The 21,675-nt window shown below is 46.2% G+C and overlaps 1 protein-coding gene and 2 long non-coding RNA genes across 3 annotated transcripts; 1 reads left to right on the forward strand and 2 right to left on the reverse strand.

The window, feature by feature from the left end:
* Positions 1-523: 523 nt before the first annotated feature.
* Positions 524-2,613, reverse strand: LOC116498477. The gene is made up of 3 exons (XR_004254182.1): positions 2,520-2,613; positions 1,543-1,698; positions 524-1,425 (listed from the first exon to the last, which is right to left on the reverse strand). It is a non-coding gene; the product is annotated as an uncharacterized LOC116498477 (long non-coding RNA).
* Positions 2,614-6,041: 3,428 nt separating this feature from the next.
* On the reverse strand, positions 6,042-8,997 carry LOC116498478. Its single transcript, XR_004254183.1, has 3 exons — positions 8,973-8,997; positions 8,222-8,329; positions 6,042-6,168 (listed from the first exon to the last, which is right to left on the reverse strand). It is a non-coding gene; the product is annotated as an uncharacterized LOC116498478 (long non-coding RNA).
* A 312-nt stretch (positions 8,998-9,309) lies between these two features.
* Positions 9,310-21,415, forward strand: KAT7 (lysine acetyltransferase 7). The gene is made up of 15 exons (XM_032202825.1): positions 9,310-9,511; positions 10,821-10,968; positions 12,166-12,342; positions 12,533-12,772; positions 13,333-13,415; positions 13,567-13,656; positions 14,361-14,459; positions 14,629-14,739; positions 15,436-15,627; positions 15,946-16,035; positions 16,434-16,574; positions 17,430-17,523; positions 17,706-17,852; positions 18,745-18,851; positions 19,529-21,415. The coding sequence occupies exons 1-15, from the start codon at positions 9,497-9,499 to the stop codon at positions 19,628-19,630; spliced, it is 1,836 nt and encodes a 611-aa protein (XP_032058716.1). The 5' UTR covers positions 9,310-9,496; the 3' UTR covers positions 19,631-21,415.
* The last annotated feature ends 260 nt before the right edge of the window (positions 21,416-21,675 follow it).

The raw sequence follows: 21,675 nt of genomic DNA on the forward strand, positions 1-21,675 counted from the left end.
CAGCGCGACAGCATCTAAGGTTGGAAGCCCAGGGAACGTTCAGGTAACACAGCTCTGCCCTACCCTGGAAGCCTCTTCAACGCTGCACATTTTCCTTAAAATGCGACTATTTTATTTCCCTAGTTACCTCAGGCAATTACACCACGTAATCCACCCCGTGACTGTAGGCACTCAAGCTTCACGACAGTTGGAATACGTCAGGGATATCACATACATCCTCGGGACAAGGTTTATTGAGTGTATGTACACTGTGTAGGGATGCTAAACGTTTCATCATCAGAGTTTAACATACAAACTAATTGTCAGTATAAAACATAATACAGTGAGTGTTAACAGAACAATGACAGGGTGAAGCATCTCGTTGAAGATTCCCGTGGCAGCTGGTGACCATCCAAACAAAGTGTCCCACCAACGGTGTCTCTCGTCTCTCTTTACTCTTTGCACCACTCGATGTATTTCTTCTGCATCATGATGGGCAGTAATCAGAGTCTTTTGTCCATTTTCTCAAACTTGTGTCATTAGCTGTTTCAGGTCCTCATGTACCAGCAATTTCTTCACCAAGGTGAAGAAAGAATTCACGAAGAGAAACAAAGGGGCGTCTACCAACGTACAGGTGTTCAAAAGAACATAAAATGCAGTGAAAAAGTCCGATAAATGCCCAAGATAGATTCCTTTTTCACTGTCAGGCCAGGAGCTCGGCTTTTTTTTCCCCTAGGATCCCTTCAGAGGGGGGTCCTTCCAGCCCAGAAATTCAAATTCACCTTTCGGTTTCTTTGCTACCCATTTTTGTGGCACTGCAGTTTGAACCCAACACCCGCAGCTGGAAGAAACCAGGCACATTCACTGCCCTGCGCCCATCGGTTTGAGCACGCAGGAGGTCACGCAGCTGTGCCTCTGGTTCTTCTGAGCCTCTCTCACGCTATAAATACCACAAGGAAAACTGAAAACAAATATTCAAGTGGCTCAGCAGGGCTGAGCTAAGCACCGCTCTGCCTCAAGTCCAAGTTTTGCTTTCCCCTAAATGCTTCCCTCCAGGTTTAACCCCCCCCGTTTTGCTTTGTTGTGTAAGAAGAGGCACAAAATCCCCAGCTGCTCCCTATCAGTTGGGCTGCAGCCACGCTGGCTCAGATGAGCTGCGTGTTATCAGCCAGCCAAGTCTGTTTCAGCTGCACTGAGCCCTTCTGGATCCATCCTCAACCACCGAAGCACTGGAGTTCATAAAATTCAAGTTCCTACCTTCCTGCAGGCTACTCTCGTGCCTACACAGCACAGCCATCTCCCTGTAATTAAGGATCCTTAATGATGTGCAGCAGAGAAGCAACACAACCTCTTACAGCTGCTCCAAGGCTGCAGGTCAAGGCTCCAGCTCCTTATCACACCGCCTCTGCTCGCTCTCGTTGCTTCTGCCGCCGCAGTTTCTGTAACCTGACAGGAGAGGACAGTTAAGGCTGCCCTGCCTTAACTACCCTCAGTATCTGGAGCCCAGAAAGCCAATCATTTGTTTCACCACCATCAGCAAACACCACAAAGCTTCAGAATTACCTCCTGGTGATGGAGCAGCCAATTCAGCGTGCTCCAGAACGCTGCCTTGTAACGCTCCGTGGCACGCAGGAGAATATCTCCCCTTTCCCCCTTCACCCCTCCAAGCACACCCTAGGCCACGGCTGCCTGCCATTCTTCAGCCTTCTGTCGGTGTCACTGGAGGAAACAACAAGCAAAGAGGAAATGTGGAAGGCTGAGCAGGTGTCACCACAGCCCTGCCACTCTGGTGCAGTGCTCAAGTCCTAAATGAGATCACATTTCTGGCTGTTTGCTACGGGTAGGAGGTAGGCAGAGCTCAGATTTAAAGTCCTGATCAGCTGAGCATGAACATGGAAGATCAAAGGGTCATCGAGCCCACAAGCTCGGCTTTCCCTCATTGTCCTTCAACAAAATTCCTCTCACTCCAAACTGTGCAGTAAAACGCCTGCCTGTCTGCCTCCCACTCCCCAAAAAAGGGGGCTGCGTTGCACTGCCTGACAGTTTCTGCACTCAAACGTTTGGAGACAAAAAAGCTCTAAGGAGTGAGAGAAATAAAACTGCCACTTATTAAGAGACCAACAGATTATTCAGCAGACCAGCCAAGCTATTTCACAGTCTGGTCATGCTCGCAGTGAAAAACCAGTGGGAGTTTTGGGAGCGTAGCAGAAGCCCTGCTAAGAGTAAGGAGATGTTACGAAATGGATCGTTTTCACTAAGTCATGGAAAGGCTGGAAGCCTCTAAAAGCATGAATCATCGATAAACCAGCAAGGAAGAATACACTTGAAAGGAGTCACTGCTGCCAACATCCAAACAGAGCATGGCAGTGAGAGCGAGGAGGCGAAGGGGAGCGAGCTGGGCCAGTGCTGACTATTCGATGTGGAAGAGGGAAAGCACGCACAACTCCTGAACAGCACAACCCCTGAGCAGTCCTCGTTTAAACAAACACCATCAGCAGTGCTGTCTCCTGCAGGGAGAGCTGTAACAAAGCGTCTCGTACCTTCAGCATCCTCTGCTGCTGCTCGCCTTCCTTCCAGCCACTACAGCGGGCGTCTCGTCATCCTGCTGCTGGGACCCTGAAGCTCATCCTGCTGGAAAACAGACACAGCAGGGATGACATTTATTATCTGGGTCGGGATCCTTTTATCACACGCTTCCAGCGGCTAAGGGGCAGGATTTCCAGATTGCTTCTACACCACTGGTAGCGTTGAAGGCACTCAGAGCAACCCCAGCTTTGTGCCAAGCCGTGCAGGAGCTGGCATTAACACCGGGACTCGTGATCTCTGCTGGCAGATCCCACTTATCCCACCCTAAAAGATAAGATGACCTTTTCTCTCCTCCCGTTCCCAACCACCCAGATTCGGGAATTATCCAACACCAGAGATTTCATCTCCGAGATTAACACGGGCTGCATTGGATGTAAGAAGTTACCCCGGAGGACTGACAGCTTGCTCAGGAGAACGTGTGTAAAAGGCGTATTAAAGAGCAGCAGCTGTATGTTCTCGGGACAGGTCAGCCCATGGTTCCTTCGCTGGCACAGCAAATTGTCAGCAATTAGAGCCCTACTTCACCCATCAGCTACTGTCCAGCAAAGCACAGCTCGGCCACACAGCATTACCTTTATTTCCTGAGACCCAGTTTGATTAGAAAGCGTTAGAGACGTGATATAGGAAAAAAACAAAAGCATTTCCATAAAGGGCTGCGCTTGGCACAGGAACATTCCTCTCATAGATACCAGGCAGACCCAAGACAAGCTCCTTAAGAAGCGTCGCTGAACCTCTCCAGAACATGGCAGGGGTGAATTCTGAAGCCCGGGTACAGAAAACTGCGTGGGCAACAACTGGCACCAGGTAATTAGGAAAAAATTCAGACGCTGAGGAAAATAACCTACTTGGCTCACCTCAGGGTGCAGCACGCCAGAAGTTCATATGGGAAGAAACAACTTTTTGCCATGAATAATTACAAAAGCAGGAGTTTTAAAGGAAGTCGCCAGTTCCAGCTGGCACAGAAACCTTACCCCAAGAACAGCCATTTTGCTGCACTGCACCTCAAACAGGACACGAGCTCCTGAAATCAGCAACCTTGCACATCCCAAGCATTATTATTTGCCTATATTTTTTTTTCTAGCTAGAGGAATAAATAATAAAAAGCGATAAAAGCTGCCGATCCCAGCCCAGGATACGCTTCCTCCAGCAGTTTATATTCAGCGTGGCATTTCTTTAGCTCCTTCAGTTTTAAGGCACGGAGCTGGGCTGGTAGGCAGTCCCTTAACAAACTAAGGGAAAGATAAAGCTGAGTGAACAGAGTTCTTGCCAAACTGAGGGCACATTTGGTACCACAGTTAACCAGAGCATCCTGGGAACGGCGTCACTCCACGCACCAACCTGGCAGTAGCTTCTCACTCTCCAAAATCTTTTCTTACTTCTACTCAGCTCCCCCTTCTCCCACTATGATCTTCTCCTGCTCCTCGTTTGCTCAACCTTCAGCACAACCTCCAAGGATACTCCACCCTTTAGCATGGGGTGATGCTGGGTTCCTGCCACCTGCATCCTATTTGCACCTTGGATCCAAGCACAAGGCACATCCTCAGCACATAACCTCTGCCTCCACTGCTGCAGGCAACTGCCTGAGACCCAGAAGATGGCAATTTGGGACTATTTTTTAATTAGAGGAGCAAGTAGAGCCAAATTCTGCCCCCACTATACACATATACAAGCTGTTGTTAATATCCTCAAGGTCCTTACTACAACCAAGGCATTTATGTCAGCTAGGAACTGAGCTACAAAGTGCCTGCAGCTGGTTGTCCATGGCACCACTGTCGGTTTTCAGGCAAGAACTGCCTGCAGGACAGTCCCAGAAATGCCAAAAGGGATTAGTTTTACCTTCGCTTCCCACCCAGCGGGATTCTTTGTGACAAACAGGTTTTATTTTTACACCCGTGAAAGTTTGTGTCATTGGACTGAACAACCTGAGCAGAGTTTTCCTTTAAGGAAGCATGCAGTGGGCTTGATTGATTAGGAAGAAAGGCATTAACAGCAGTGCCAGGCAGTTGGAGAGCACTGCCTAGACTGGAAGGAATGTTTCAAAAGATCAGATCACAAATCCAAAAGCTGACAAGAGAATCCAAAAAAAAACCTCTTATTTTGGCAAGAATGGGGCAAGGATGGCATAAAAATATCTGTCCTACCAACAGGCTTTAGTCAGCCCTATTTTGCCAGGGCAAAATGTACTCTTATTGCAATTATTTAATAATTAGATTATGCTACGAGACCCAGGGGAGGGAGGGAGCCAGGAAGTGTGGCTGCACTCAGCTGTAACTAAGTGAAAAACTTCTGTTTTCAGCAAGGCTCAGACTGGTTCCTTTTTCCATTACAATTAAAAAAAAAAATAAAAATGATGTAGGCCAAACTGGCTTGACCTTGCTCCTGCTGCCAGAAAACCCAGACTCCTCTCAGATGTCTGCATGCCAGAGCCCCTGGGGAAAGAGTGAGCACACAGATCCTGTTCAAGTCAACTGAAACACTCCTGTAGAGAACACAGCTAGCTGGAGGTGTAAGACATTTGGCTCAACGCGTGATACATGGCTGCATTTCTTCCTAAAGGGGTTTCTGGGGTTATTTATACCACCAGTCAGTATCCATTCAAATCTAAACCAGGCTTAAAAAAAACAAAACCACCCACCCCAAACACACACAGCTTACCAGGAACCTGTTCTCTCCTGTTTTATCAAAGATCAGGGCATGGGAGCAGTAGCAAGGGTTAGTCCTCAACTGGTTGCTGAACTGCCTCCAAACTCGGCTCCTCTTGATGTACAACAGCTGGTGCATATTTTTATTCGCACGGGAGTAAGAAACAAATACCCTGCCAATCCCAAAATAAATCCAACAGCCTAGACTAACATCAGCACTACTATTGTCTGCATTAAACACATTTGTTGCTGTTGGGTTTGCTTCTGGCCGTGTACTAGGGCCCAGTGGAGAGCTGGCCTCTCAGCTCTGAACAAGCCAAGGCTCAGAAAATATGTAAGGCTGCACTCGCTGCCAGCCCAGGCCCCCCAGCTGATTTTCTACCCCATTAAATTCTGTCTTTGCACCTCATACCATTTGGATACACCTATAAGCATTGAACTCGTTTGCACATCACCGACTAGATGTTGTTTAATCCAGTCAAGAACCAAATTCCAGCTCCTCGGCTAGCGAGAAAATAATTTAGGCTCCAACCCCTGCTCTAAAGCAGGGCCAACGCAGATCAGGCTGCTCAGGGACCTGTCCAAAAATACAACCAGCAGCGAGGCCTCAAGTGCAGTAAAAGGGCCCTTGTGAGAGACAGCGACCCACTTCAATACAGACGTTGAGCCACATCAAATTGGGATCAGAAATTCTTCAAGTTTCTTGGACCCACAGGTTCTCTTGCTGCTGCTCTGCTGCCCTGACCTTCCACATCTAAAAGCCACACGCTGAAAGGAATTAAGCTGGAACCCCAACCAGGTGAAAGTCACCTGAACTCACCTTCAGAAGACGTGAAAGTGCAGTGAAGCAGCCGTCCTGGATCTTCCAATCTGTGTAACAACGCTGTGGATCATTGCAGCACTCAAACATTACCCCAGTCTTTCCGAAACTCTAGCCCCCGGGGCTGGACTGAGATGGTGCCTAAAAGCAAGTAAGATTTGATGAAATACAGCACATTAATGAAAATCTGCTATAAAAACATCTGGTGCTTGTCCTACTTGCCTTAAAACATGCTTAAGCTGGTAAAGTAACCCTGTAGGAATGCAGCATAACAAATAATGCACGAGGCAATTAAAGTGATTGCTTTAACATTTATAAAGCACTTAAGCAGCTGAAACACCTGACGTAATTTACAAGCATTTATTCTGCTTCCTAATTCCTACATAAACAAACTTACTTTCTGTTACCACTACCGTAAGCAATGGCCACATTAAGATCCCTCAGGCAGATCCCTCAATGCCATGTCTCCAGAGCAAGTGGAAACCCAGGGAGTAAAATGGATTTTAAGTCTAATTTCAACCTCTTGATGCCCATATCTGTTTATGGAGACTTCTGTGTGTGTGTGTGGAAATTCCCTTTTAATCTCCTATGTTTTTTTAAGATTCAGCAAGAGATCCTTCTGTTTAAACAGAACACGTCACTTTCAATGAGTTTTGGTGAGGATAAAGACCTAGACAGGCTTCAACAGATTTAGCTGGATTTTTTGGTAGCTAACTCTGCTGACAGCAGCAGCAATTTAGAATATGTACACATATATACACACACTTACACATATATATACAAGAACCTAGGATTTAAAAAACAAAACTCACTTTTTTATGTCGTTTAACGTGACATTTCAAGACATCAAGCACATGCTAAACTTTAATCTTTAGGCGTCACACCAAGAAATTCCTCATTCCCTACTTGGAAAATGTGGACAGTTACGAGACTGAGTGCAGCTTTACAACCTTACTGAGGGGGTTTACCTCCGGTGGAGATACGTATGAGCAGAGGCTACGCTGATTTTGCACCCTGAAGGTATCATTCCTTCTCTTTACAAACCAATTCCCAATTTCACTCGCTCAGGGTGAAGCGGTTTCATGCACTGACATCTAGTGGCGAAGCCAAACGCGGAAGGCACCTGCAGGCACAGGCAGCCTCTACAGTTTCCCATCTCTTCGTGTTCTCCCCCACAACAGACCTAAGATTTTAGCTCTGACAAATGCTGGTAACAGAACGCCTTCGATACTAATCATTGGCACGTGGTCGAGGTCTCTGCACATCCTCCACACACTAAATCCAGTTTAAAAATGCAGATTTTCATTTCTACCAGAAGCCTCCTAAGTTCGGGCTGGCTATTAAAGTTTTAACAATTAAGTGCTGCAGCCCTCATATGATGCACAGTTTTCAAAAGAGGAACCCTTCAGCTATCGCTGACAGGTAACTGTTTCAGTGGGATATGGTAATGTGGAACTTTTTACGTAGTCATCATATTATTTACTCTTTTTCATCCTGCAGTTGAATTTAGGTACTTGCAAGGTGCAAACACATTACGTTAAAGCCAACTTTTAAGCTAATTGTAATTTTTTCTCACAAAGATAGATTCTACTTAATGCAAGAAGAGAAAAGATGAAGATATAATCTGTAAGACCTTTAAAACCTTTTTCGTTGCTCCTGACTGCCCCACATTTCCATTAGAGCCCTTCATTGGTTTGCAACATTAAACACATCCACTCCTGCAAAGTCTCAGCTTTGTCTCATGGAAGAGAGATAACAACTATGATGTGTTCAGACTAACTCCTTCCTTCTCTACCACACTTTTCTTCATTCTCATTCCTACTGCCCTTTGGGGCAATAGTTTTAAACACAAATTATAATCTTAAACTAAACATTTCAAGTTCATCTAATACCTGGAGAGCATAACGTTCATTAGCCTATCAATAGATTTTGGCTGTAATTTGAGATTCACTTAAATTTCAGTCAGTCTTCATGGATACTGCTCTTGTAACACTGAGTACGCCACATGCATTCCTGCAGCAGCGTTTTCTGCACTCACCTTGCCCCAGGAGGCTTGCGAACTGCTTCACTGAAATGCCCAGGCTTACAAACGAGCTGTTCTCCTACCTGGCATTTTCATGTGCTTTGTGTGCACCGTTTTTATCTTGCATATACGTTTATTTGCAACAAACATGAACGTTCCCACTTCACCTACCACGCACGCTGCTCCCCATTCTCCTCTGCTTGGGCAGAAGCAGGGAGCTTTCATCTCAGTTTCTTCTCCAGGTTTCCCTTCCAACATCTCCTGGGAGATCAGCCACACCTAGGAGCAATGACAGCTTGGTGTGAAAGAAATCACCATCCCTGGAGGTCTTTAAAAGACGTTTCGATGGAGAGCTTAGCGATATGGTTTAGTGGAGGTCTGTTAGTGTTAGGTCAGAGGTTGGACTCGATGATCTTGAGGTCTCTTCCAACCTAGAAATTCTGTGAAATGCCGTGGGACCGCTTGCACAAATAAGGACGCGTAACCACAAGGATTACAGGATTAGGCCCCGATTATTTCACAATCTGTAGAGCAGAGCTAACCACAGTTGCAAATAAATCAACCGTTTGACTAAACACCCTTATTTTTACCCCAGTTCTTGCACTCGTATCGTGGATATATCACCCTCAAGCAACTCCTGCCTCATCTACAACCCAGGAAAGGGCTCGCAGGCGACCCTTCCCCAAAAGCAGCTCCCCACAGAGCGCTTGGAGGGTACAAAATTCGCCCTGACGGCCACAGCCCCCCCGTGAGGGGAGGGGAGCCGGGGGCAGCCCGCCCCTGAGGGGCCCGCCCAGGGAAGCGGGGCCGGCCGGGTCGACGCTGTGAGGAACCAAGGCCTCGGGGAGGCCGCTCCCGGCAGCGGGGCAGCCCCCGGGGTCCCCTCACCGCCCCCCCAGCCCGAGCAGCCCCCGGGACTCACCGCCGGCCGCCCCCAAACGGCTCCGGGAAGCGAGAAGGCCCCGCCGCTGCCCGGCCCTAAGATGGCCGCCGCGGGAAGGCGCAGTTTGCCCGCAGCTAAGATGGCTGCCTAGGGAAAAGAGCCGCTCCGCTCCCCTCTGGGCAGCCCGCCGGCTTCGTGCCCGCACTCAACATGGCCGCCGCCGAAGCGCCCGGAACCAAAATGGCCGCCGGTGGCTTCACCCCCAACGGTGCCGCCGGGACGCCTGCCCACAGCTAAGATGGCGGCGCCCGCTGGCGTGAGGCTGGCTCGGGGTCACGTGACGGGGGGGTGTGGACCGCGTCCCGGCGGAAGCGTGAGGGACCGAGCAGGGAACAGGGGCTGGCGGCGGGAGCGGGCTGGCGCCGCCGGAGCAGCCGTGCCGGAGGACGGGAGACGCGGCTGTCACCACGGAGCCCGCCGGCGCTAACACGGCGGCGAACGCCGCTTCACGGCCTGGGGGCGCCGGGGACCAAGCAACCTCGCTGCCCCCGCCCCCGCCGAGGATGCCGCGCAGGAAGGTGAGCGCGGCCGGGGGACTGGGGAGGCGACCGGCGGCCAAGCGACTGGCCTGGGCTGCGGCAACCCCCATCTCCCTGCCCCCCTTCAGCTGCTTCTCACGGGCACAAAACCGGGGGGAAAATAGCGGCCTTCACCCCCCAGCGCCCGCCCCCCTCGCTCCCTGAATGGCTGCCGCAGGGGCCCGCCGGGCGCTGATTGGTCGCTGTAGCCGTCACTCATCGCCCCCAACGGTTACCTATTCCCTCCCCCCCGCCTGTAGCGCGGTCCGCCTCCTGGCTTTTCCCATTGGGCAGGCGGTTGGAGAGCTGGCCGCCTATTGGTTGGGCTGTCTTGCCGGGCTGGCCGCTGATTGGTCTTCACGGCTGCCCATCTACGCCCCCAACGGTCACCTCCCCGCGCGTGCCTTGTTCCTCCCTTCCCCCATCCCACTCCGCCCCCCCGGCTGGATGTTTGTGGCAGCGAGCCTCGAACCGATTGGCTGCCGGCCCACGTCAATCATACCCCTCCGCCCCGCCTTTTCCCTCTCTGAATCCCCATTGGCCAGCTCTCCCCTCGACTCCCTCCCGCGCGCGTTCTGATTGGCTGAGGCCGGCGAGGCTCGGCTGGGCGCAAAACAAAGCGGCGCGGGGGCCGCGCTCGCGCCGCGGCTGGGCTGAGGGGAGGCTGCGGCCCGCCCGGGGCCCTGAGGCGAGGCGGGCGCCGCCGTGTGCCCGGCGCCGCCTTCCCCGTCCCCCGCTGCCTTCCCCGACCCTTCCTGCTGTCCCCCGGGGAGCCCAGCGCTGTTTATTCCAGCACCTGCTGCCGCTGGGCTTCGTCCTCGGTTGCTTTGGGCAGCAGCTGCTGTGGGAGCGCTGTTGGCTTGGCAGCGTGAGGCAACAACGCGTCCTGTCCGCCCTTCAAATTCCATTTACTTTTTGCTTTAAATAAAGTCGTGTGTTGTTTTGGGGGTTTTCACTTCATCCGTTTTCAGCAACCTGTTATTGCGTCAGGCGTTGCCTGTCAGTGTGTGTTACAAAAAAATATTGCCTCTGGAGGAAAACACTTGGCGTATATTAGTTTAAATACCTCATAAAATCACAAAATCATTAAGGTTGGAAAAGTCCCCCACCATCACCTCGTCCAACCATCCCTTACCACCAATGTCACCCCCTAACCATGTCCCCAAGCGCCACGTCCAACACCCCCGGGCTCGGTGACTTCACCTATTCAGCATCGAGCTGTGTCTTATTTCTGTGCGTCCTCGTAGCATAAATACAGCATAGAGATTTCAGTGCCTTTGTGCTAACGGCTGGCTCTGTGGTGTTGTAGAGGAACGCAGGCAGTAGCTCAGACGGGACGGAAGACTCGGATTTCTCCACCGACCCGGAGCACACAGACAGCTCGGAAAGCGATGGCACGTCGCGGCGCTCTGCCCGCGTAACCCGCTCCTCGGCCAGGCTCAGCCAAAGCTCTCAAGGTGAATGACTCGTTGCCTTAAACACAGAAGTGGCAGGAGGCTTGGTGTGTGCCACCTTCCTGAGCTTTGTAGCTTAAACGCTTGGATTTTGTACCTGATGTAGCGCTCCCACTGGTGGGAGAAATCAAATCCTATCCTCTTCAAAAAGTCAAGCTGTCTGCTTAAAGGAGGTGGGAATCAAGCCCCTTCATTCTGCTGCCAGCTCTGCCTAATTTGGCTGAGAACTGTAATTACTTTCCAGCTAATTAGTCAAATTGTTACCATAGAAAAGCTCGATGGATTTGTGCTTAAGGTTAAGTGTTAGTTTTGTTTTGTTTTGTTTTGTTTTGTGGGGGGGGTTGTCTGTACAGCAAGGGAGATAGATGCATTCTCGTGACTTGCTGATGCTACTTTGCAATAAACTGTAATTAATGTATTGATCATTATTTTTTACGCTTCTACTGTGGCATCCAGAGTGTACGAGGAAGCATTGAATGTGTCCATCTCCTCAATTTTAGTTTTAGTGGAGCCATTTCCTGTCGGTTAATAAATAAGCTGCCATATGGAGGCATAAGGGGAGGAAATGACCTTAGATAAGTTTGTTCCGTTGCTTTGTGTATACACTTTGTCAAATAATCTGGTTTGTGACAGATTTTCTTGCAGGTAAGAAATAGATGTGTGCAGTCATCTGGTGGTTAGGCTTTAAAAACAAGAGGAAAGGTGTTTTAGCATATGGGATGCTTGTGATATTGCTAGGGTATTAAAGCAATATTTTCATTCCAAATAATCAGTTTTACAGGCTGAGCAGTATAGGTTTACAAAACCATAAATGGGGTCCCAAATATAGCTCCACACCAAAAGCAGCTTTGATGTTCTCAAGGGTTGTTAAAATGCTGATAGTTCTTATCTAAGCTAACTGTTATTAGCTTTGCAAATGGGAGTCATTTTGTAATTACTAGCTAATTAAGTAATTGCATCCAGAGAAAGTGGATCTAATTCCAGATTCCTCAGTGTTTGTACAAGTGTCTGAGTTGTACGCTCAGAAGAACAGAGCCAACAGAGACCTATCTTTTTGCTAACACACAGTAGTAGGATACGAGTCTGTGTTGACACCCAGCTGTCAGATGTTAGTATTACAGACCTCAGAGCACGTGTGAGGCAATTCACTGAATTACAGTGGTTATTGTAGATGTAATTATGGTATTTCCATGAAATTAGATTCCAGCCCGGTTCGTAATCCACCGTCATTTGGAGCAGAAGAGCCTGTCTATTCTACGAGGAGGGTAACTCGCAGCCAGCAGCAGCCCACTCCTGTGACTCCAAAGAAATACCCGCTCCGGCAGACTCGTTCATCTGGATCAGAAACTGAGCAAGTGGTTGACTTCTCTGACAGAGGTACGTAGGGTGCAGTGAGGTGTCGAGAGTTTGCAGAATGCTGTTGGAAAGAGTACGTGAATCCGTTCTATGTGGGCACAGTGTAATATCCTGAGGGTAGAGGCTTTGAGACAGCTGTCCAGAGTTGCTTTACGTATTTTTTTGAAAGCTTTCTTTCAGACCAATTTGTAACATCTTGATCCTTATTCAGACACTAAAAATGCAGCGGATCACGATGAGTCTCCACCTCGTACCCCCACCGGGAATGCCCCTTCCTCAGAGTCTGATATTGATATCTCCAGTCCAAATGTATCCCATGATGAGAGCATTGCCAAGGACATGTCCATGAAGGATTCTGGAAGTGACCTGTCTCACCGCCCTAAGCGCCGCCGCTTCCATGAAAGCTACAATTTCAACATGAAATGTCCCACTCCTGGTTGTAACTCTTTAGGTAATTTCAGCTCCAGGATTAATTTGTTGATTTTTGCTTTCCTGCGGTGATATTCAAAGTCCCCCTCAGTTGAGTTATACGATTTTACAATATGCACTTAGTTAGGATCAGCAACATTACTGAGAAGTGGGTATAGAGAAGGGATGTGGAGCATATCAGCAGGTATATTCTTCCTGGAGGTGTTGTCTCAATGGGAATGTTTGGGAGATGATGGGATAAAGAGCAAGTCAGGAGTGTGAGCACAGGTGTGGGAGGAAAGAAAATGCAGAGTTTTGCAGGCAGGGTTCTGGTCTCTGACAAAAGCAGGTTTTCATAAACAAACGAATGCAGTCGTTTAATAGATCTGGGTGCTTGCATGAAATGCAGTTAGTATGAAAAGGATTTTCTTTCTTTGTTCTTAAAGCTTGTGCAATGAACCATGAAATGTTTTCCTCCTACCACACTGGTAATAAACTGAGTATCTCCCCGAGAAGCTTGTATGCATTATCTGGCCATCTGTGATACTTTTTAAACCTCTTTACGATCATGTGGTAAAAGCTTTTATTTCTGATTCTTTGCAGGCCACCTAACTGGAAAACACGAGCGACACTTCTCCATATCAGGATGTCCACTGTATCATAATCTCTCAGCAGATGAGTGCAAGGTAACCGAGTCTTCTGTTTTATCTTCTTTATGCTTTTATGGAACAAAATGTCAAGACTTGGAAATGGAGAAATGGAAACCAGAGAAATAGAAAAGATGGAAGCGTGGATAGTCGTTTGCTGCAGTATTGACAGATGAGTTTTGATTTCCAGGTGCGAGCACAGAGCCGAGATAAACAGATTGAGGAGAGGATGCTGGCCCATCGGCAGGATGACAACAACAGGCACGCCACCAGACACCAGGTAAGGCTGCTTAGTTCAAACTGGAAAAACCTCAGCTTGTGGTTTCCAGTGACAAAGACTTTAACTTGATCTCCCTTCTTCACTTGTCGGATAAGCTATTGTGCTGAGTCCTGACACTCCCATTTGCCATCTCCAATTTGTTTCAGCGAGGGAAATTTATTTTATCCCTTCAATGAGAGACTGGAACAGCTAGTGAGAGCCGAGAAATGGCATCGGCCAGTAATATTACAAAGGAGGCTGGAAATGTTCTCAGGCTGATCTTTTCTGAGTGCTTTGATGTGTATGACAAGAGAATTTCTGCAGAACTGTGAACTACCATTTTCCTCTGACTAAATCAAAGAGGATATAACCAAAGGGAATTACGTTTCTCAGTTCACGAGACTTGAGCTTGAGTCAAGATGATTTCATGAGTCAGCTTTGAGCTTTCCACATGATTAAGCAGCGCATAAGGAATGCACCCTGTCTTGTGGGACTGAGGTGTGTTGGCAAATGCAGGCCACAGAAGGAAATAAAATTTACTGGTTTACATTCTTGTGTTGTACTTGAAGTGCTTTCTCATGTGTGCAGGTTTGGTTCAGAGACAACAAACGCGGTCAAATAGAAGCCAGGGCAGAGGTTCTTTAGGGTGAGAAGGTGCAGGAAAATGTTTGAAGTGGATGAAGCCTAAAGAAGCTTTCAACCTCTTTTGTTTTGTTTTATTTCAGGCACCAACCGAGAGACAGCTTCGGTACAAAGAGAAAGTAGCTGAGCTCAGGAAGAAGAGGAACTCAGGATTAAGCAAGGAGCAAAAAGAAAAATACATGGTAAAAGCAGCAGTTTTATTCTTTGATTCCTTCCTGCCTGGAATGAGACCACTAAGTGGGAGTTTGGCTATTGCAGTCATCCTGCAACATCCTCAGCTGGAAAAGCTGCAAGATTCAACAGCTGAATTGCAGTATGGTGGCAAAAACTCGTATTGTTTTGTTGTTCCAGGAGCACAGACAAACCTATGGCAATACTAGGGAACCTCTACTTGAAAACCTGACTAGTGAATATGACCTTGAGCTTTTCCGAAGAGCACAAGCACGGGCATCTGAGGACCTGGTGAGAGTCCTAAGTCATAATATGTCTCATAGCAAATGTATTTGTTCAGAAATGTGAATGTTTTCTGGGTTTTGTTGTACTTGTGCAGGTAGGTGCTTTTCTTATAAGAACTTCTGCAGCCCAGCCAAGTCAGCAAAGTCAGGCTAGGGCTAACGCTGAAGTGAAGTCATTCAGAGGGTTTGCTTCACCTGCTGAAACAATAGCTAAAAAGTGATTAAAAACAAAAGACAAAAGCCCTATTGATATGAGCCAATGACGTTGAAATGCAGTTCAACTTACATTGTTTCTGTAGGTGCTTTTCAAAGCTACCTTCCATCTCCAGAAATGAACTAAGACATATTTTAATGCTTACTGGTAACAACTGCATTTGGGATATCTTAAGGCAGGGCATTAGGCCGTATCCCTCTCCCTGCAGATGATGGAAGAAGTATGAAATGGCATGCAGGTTACATTGCTTTGGTAATAGAAAGAGTAGGATCCCAGTGTTAGTGTGCTGCTAAGTTCTGAGAAAAGGTGTTTTCTGATGAAAGGAAGGTTCAGTAAGTACTGCCCATGGAGAGGGCTCAGACAGAGTTTGCTTAAATTTAGAAGACTTGAAGTGAAGGATCTCCCTGAGGGAAATAAACAGGGCCCCTTTCTCTCAACATCCTTTTAAATCTTTTTTTTTTAATAGCCATCCATTTGTTTTATTCGTAGGAAAAGTTGCGGCTCCAGGGCCAGATCACAGAAGGCAGCAATATGATTAAAACAATTGCTTTTGGCCGTTACGAACTGGACACGTGGTATCATTCTCCCTACCCAGAGGAGTACGCCCGCCTGGGCCGTCTCTACATGTGTGAATTCTGTCTCAAATACATGAAGAGCCAGACAATACTGCGCAGACACATGGTAAGGTTTGGGGTAGATGTGATTCCTGAGCTTTAAATCAGCTGTGAGCATTTTTAAACATCATTACTCTTGTTAGTTCAGTTCTTCACTTCAGGAGGTGAGAAGATTCTGTGTCATTTTGAAGGAAAGGCCGCTTTTCTCGATGCAGGCTTGATTTCTGTCCCATTTAGTGGATTACAGAACAGAAAAGGGACCTGGAATTATTTTTTTTAATCATAGCTAAAAAGTCTGTGTGTTTCCTGGTATATCCAGTAGCTGTTGTAACCTGTTCTGTCCTTAAAATAGTAGTGTCACCCTGATTTTGTTTGCTTGTCATAGGCAAAATGTGTTTGGAAACATCCACCGGGTGATGAAATCTACCGCAAAGGCTCCATTTCAGTTTTTGAAGTTGATGGGAAAAAGAACAAGGTAACTAATTGCAATAATAAGCCATAAAAAAGCTAACTTTTGCATTGCTGGAAGTTGGGAGGAGTCTTTTGTATTTACCGCAGATGACCTTGAAGGCTGGAATAAATACAACACAGTACAAGCAAGCAGAGATGCAACCTTTGCTCCCCTTCACTGAGGATGTGATGTTTTGAACATTCAGAGATTAATATCACAAACAAATTCCCACCCTCCAGAAGCTAGGCTTACCAAGTTTCATCATAAATGGAATTGTTTCCCAGCCCAGCTGCTCTATTAGACTGTTATTTCTCAGATGATTCAGAACTTTCTTCTCATTTCCCTTGTATGTCTGTTTTTCTCCACGCTCGGCATGTTCTGCCATAATAAACAGGTGTATCCTACTCTCCTTTTGCTTCTAGATCTACTGTCAAAACCTGTGTCTGCTGGCAAAACTTTTCTTGGACCATAAAACACTGTATTATGATGTTGAACCCTTCCTGTTCTATGTCATGACAGAAGCTGACAACACTGGCTGTCACCTGATAGGATATTTCTCCAAGGTTAGTTTGGAAAAAATCTTCATGTGTACTTATTATCCTAGATCACTAGCATGAGGTTTAGGACACAGGTTATCGGTACTGCATCTCTTCAAGTTTTTGAGGTCTCAGGATTTGTTGCTTCCAGGAGAAGATAAAGTTTCAAACCTGCTCCGTGTGAGTTGTTCCTACTATTCTCTGCAGGGACTGAAGGTGCTTTGCTGTAGCATCTTTTGGCATTACTAGTAAAAAAATCAGCTCAGATAAACTGTCACCTGTAAGCATAGTGGTGTCTTAAATGTAGGCAAAAGTAATGTTTAAACAAAATCTAAAAAGATGTAGAGGAAAAATACATCTAAAAAAAGTATTAGTCACCGTGTTTGTTTCTTACAAAGTACTTGGAGGAATAAAAATTCTTAGATGGAGAAGCTGAGAAGTTCAAGTACCTTAAACAGATCCCCCAAGAAAGTCACTGGCTAAGCTTAGAGTGTCCAAGGCAATTTTCTGGACTCTATTCTGTGCCCTGTTTGCTCAGTCACATTGCCTGCCTAAAAAAATAGGCAATCTCTTTGTTTAATCCCAAGTGTCAATAACTGAGAGCGTTACTGGCTCCTTCTCAGGTACAGCTCCGTGGCTGCCATCCCAAGCTTTAAAATTCTCCACCAAACACCCAATGGCTAATAAAGTAAGATGCTAAGCTAGGCTGGTAGCTGAAGGATAATCACGTTACTTGTTTTTAGGCAGGTTTTTCTACCATTGATCCTTTCTCCTGTATTGTATCAGTTGCACAGGCTTGTTCCATCTGTTGGGATTCTGATATACCCAATTGTAGGTGCAGATCTAGATCTGTTAACCTATTCTCTGTGTTCTTGGTTCTAGGAGAAGAATTCTTTTCTCAACTACAATGTTTCTTGTATCCTGACAATGCCTCAGTACATGAGGCAAGGTTACGGCAAAATGCTCATTGACTTCAGTAAGTATAAAGAGAAAAATTCTGGGAACATTCTGTCCAGTATGACAGCTTCACCAAAAATCTAATGTGTCTGGTGACTTTTGAGCAGTTGTCATTATACCCCATCTCTGCTTGTGCTGAGGAGGGTAACAGTCAGGATAAAGTAGTTTAGGAAGGACAAATAACTTTTCTTTCCTTTACAGGCTATTTGCTTTCTAAAGTAGAAGAAAAAGTTGGCTCTCCAGAACGTCCTCTATCTGATCTGGGTCTCATCAGCTACCGTAGTTACTGGAAGGAAGTTCTGCTTCGTTACCTGCATAATTTCCAAGGAAAAGAGATCTCTATAAAAGGTATGTTTTCAACCTGAACAAACTTGTTGTGGGTTGGTTCAGTAGCATACCAGTGCATCCTCATTTTCCTCAAATGTGAGGTAGGTCATGCATTGATAAAGGTGTTTGTGTAGCAGCACAGTGAGTGGAATGTTCCTGTATTTGGGGATGGCTCCTTTCCAGTCCTGCCACCATTAACAGTAAGCCAACTTGCAGAGTTTTGAAACTGTGTACTGGCTTCTTCTTTTAAAAAACATTTTTGGAAAAGGATCAGTAAAGAACGTCATACAGCTCCAGATTAGAATATTAATTTTAGAAAGAAAACTGGCTACCCAGTTGGCCACAAACCCAGTGGCTTTCAAACATTTTAGATGAAAGCTAAGATTATTTTAACTTCTTTTAATGGCATTTTTATATTCAAAACGGTCCCTAGGAATATGCTGTATTTCATAGCAATATCAAGGTTGTTCTGAAAAAGCTGCTATGCCTTCTTAGAGAGGGTTGCAGCATACTAACTTGGATCCTAAAAGCAGTATCACTAATTCATTACAACATTCTGTTTCAACTGATTATTCCCCACTGACTGATTATTCCTCAGTTTTGGGGTGAGCTGGGCTGTTTCTCTACAGCTCTGCGTGGCTTGTATCCAAAACTTGTGTTTCCTCAAGCTAGTTGTAATTAATCAGTCCTCTAGAGCAAAATGACCACAGACAATTGGTCAAGCAGATAACCAGGATGGTCAAAGGGTGCAAGTCAGGCAGCAGCAATAACACTGCATGTTAACGCTCCTTAGCAAGGCATTTTGTGTGTATCACCTCAAAGGGAATTGCCTAAGACTCGTTGTTGAAATCTATTATAGGGCATTGCAGTGGAATCTGTTTCTATTCTAACATCCTCTGATACTGGTTTGCAGAAATCAGCCAGGAGACCGCTGTAAACCCCGTTGACATTGTTAGTACACTGCAGGCACTTCAGATGCTGAAGTACTGGAAGGGAAAACACCTGGTCCTAAAAAGACAGGTAAGATTTCTGATGGCTCCTTCTGCGCTCCTTTCTTTACATTTAGCTGTTGCATTCACATGAAGTGGAATCAGCGTTTTGTTTGTTTTGTGATGGGTTTCCCAGCCTTTTGATTCTAGTGGGGGAGCACTGTAATTCTGAAATGCAGTAACTAATAAAATAAAGCATGGGCATGGAGCATTATTCTTTAGTAATGTAGAAACACGCTGCACCAACTGTACTTTTTTTTTTCTGTATGGAATAACATTACTCATTGTAAGCAGCTTTTAGGGGAGCAATGGATCAACATTCCCATCGTGCTCCTCATCATGCCAACCCTTTATCGGGCAAATGTATGAGACAGTACTGAGCTGAATTCATGGAATCCTGAATGTGTCACGTTTGCATCCTCATTAGAAATGAGACAAGTGGTTTATACATCCCGGAATATACAACAGTTTCTCTTATTCCCTTCCCCTTCCCTGAGACTTTGCTTTGTAGCTACCAGTAGCTTTATCAGTGTGGTTGGAAGTGCTTCTAGAAAGAGTTGTTATTTTTGTCATGCTCAGCAGTTAGTGAATGGGCTACTCCCCCAAATCTTCAGATTTCTGGACTTTGATGTTTGGTGCTGTACTGTGGATAATTCTCCAGCATGGACTGTTTGTTTTTAACCCCCCCTTTCTCGCTCTCTTCCCTAGGATCTGATTGATGAATGGATAGCCAAAGAGGCAAAAAGATCCAACAGCAATAAGATAATGGATCCCAGCTGTTTGAAATGGACCCCTCCTAAGGGAACTTAACTGCCTGTCACTCCTGAAGCCAGTGAACCCCAGCAGTAGGAAATACCCTAGGGATCTCTGTTGTATCTGTTGCTGTTGTGATTGGCTGGTACAGTACCCTCCCGAAAGATCAGTTCCCCTTGGTACTGTTCTGGCCCAGATCTTTTGTGCACACCACAGACGCTAGTTCTGAGGAACTTTATGTTTCGGCCTCAATGAGGTTGCAAGGATTGGATCTGTATAGGACCCAAACAAAGCTCCTAGCAGCACTGGCCCAAGGAGTTCTGATATCTGGTACTGTACCTGTCCAGTCACTGGTCTTACCCTCACGTTCTTATTCCAATGAGGTTGTGTTGTGTCCTGTAATCTGGTTGTTTCCTCCTTCAGGTTCCTTGCTTTGTACGTAACGGAGATAACTTCTGTGGCTTTTGAACAAGGTCTAATAGTGCTTGTTTGGGGGAAGTCTGGTTTTCTAACAAGCTGCAATTACACTGACTTCAGCATTTTAACTAGTCCTGCCTGAGGGACTGTTCCATTCCGTATATCAGATAGTTTTAGTAAGGTAACACGTCACCTCTTTCAGCAGTGTTTTCCATATGATATAGCAGGTCTTCACATAGTTAATATTGTGCAGTCAGAAGCTTACATATCTTGTAACTGAGTGGTGTGATTGTTAATGTTAACCCCAAAGGAGTCAAGGCTAAGTGTCTGAGAACATCACAGTCACCTGCTTCATGGAGTTGCTCTTGGTAGGGCCTCCTGGAGCTACCACAGTACCACATCTGTTGGAGAGACCTCTTTCATTACACGTTGCTGCTTTCCTGGTTTCTCTCTTAGAGTTGGTGGGTTCCTTTACACAGAAATAGCCCCTTTCAGTATATTTCACTGGAGATATTTTTTTTCCCAGAATGGTCTTCCTTGAGTCATAACTTCTCTTCCTACTGGAGAGGATTTTTTCCTCTAGACTGAAGAAATAAAATCTTAACTATAGATAGATATTTGATAGCCTTGTCCAAACAGCCACAGAAACTCTGAAACACAAATATTGTCAGTTGTTGGATTGCCTACAGTGTACGTTCTGTGCATCAGCGGCAGCTCCAGTAAGCTACGTGGATGGTTTGCTTCTCTGACAGTGCATCCTTGTTTGTCTGTGTAAAACAAAAAAGCTTTGACTTCCTCTGTCCCATCAGCACCACTGGAAGAAACTATTGTACAATGGCTTTCAAGTATAACCACTGTCCTTGTGCCACAAGTTTGCTATATGGCTCCAATGGGATTAAAAGTGGGGGGACACAGATGTGAAGCAGATGATGGCAGCATCACGTAGTGCCAATTTCCTTTGAACTTCCAGTGCTTTCTCACTGAATGGTGACTGAAGTGAAGCACTTGCAGTGTACCGGTAGGTAGGAGCCGTTTCCTGTTAACCACTGACCCATCCTTATGTGGAAAAGTTCTCTATTGCCCTTCTGATGGTTGTCTGCCTTTCTCTGCCTCCCTTTAAAAAAAGAAAAAAAAAGAAAAAAAAAAAAAGAAGAAAAAAAAAAGAAGAAAAAGGAAAAGGAGAAAAAAAAAAGATCATCAGTACATGATGTATACTTTGTGGGCATTACTGAATTTTGCTGTTTCATGCCCTTTGCTCTTGTATTGTAACTAACTCCAGATACTCATAAAACTATCCAACAAAGTAGATCTCTTGTGGAGTAGGGAAGAAGGCCATTCTCGTGCAGAAGCTAAACCCTGTTCCCATGATGTGGTAGAATGTGCTATTCTTGTATCTACTTCTCAATAAAGCATGTTCTCTGCTCATGTTTGTGCCTTTTTATTTTATTGTATATGCTCTCCTGCAGCTTCATTTAAGTGAAGCTGGTACTTTCTGTTGCAAGGGACTAATTTTGAACCTGTCTTTGCGCCTGGTGTGTTAAGGATTGGGACTGTAGCAGCCTCTGAGTTGGATGGTTTCGAGGTCACCTGTATTGTATGTTCACTGGAGAGCTGATTGTGCCCAGGAGGCTACCATGAGGTTGGTGCCAGATGCTGGCAGCTTAAGTATGTCATCCAAAACCGGG

The sequence above is a fragment of the Aythya fuligula genome, chromosome 24 (assembly GCF_009819795.1).
Source record: "Aythya fuligula isolate bAytFul2 chromosome 24, bAytFul2.pri, whole genome shotgun sequence".
Taxonomy (NCBI): Eukaryota; Metazoa; Chordata; class Aves; order Anseriformes; family Anatidae; genus Aythya; species Aythya fuligula.

Bases quoted from the DNA above. Each gene is read 5' to 3' on its own strand.
- KAT7 (XM_032202825.1), top strand. The intron at 12,773-13,332 runs GTAATTTCAGCT...GATTCTTTGCAG, and splicing joins TCCTGGTTGTAACTCTTTAG to GCCACCTAACTGGAAAACAC. The intron at 17,853-18,744 runs GTATGTTTTCAA...ACTGGTTTGCAG, and splicing joins AAAAGAGATCTCTATAAAAG to AAATCAGCCAGGAGACCGCT.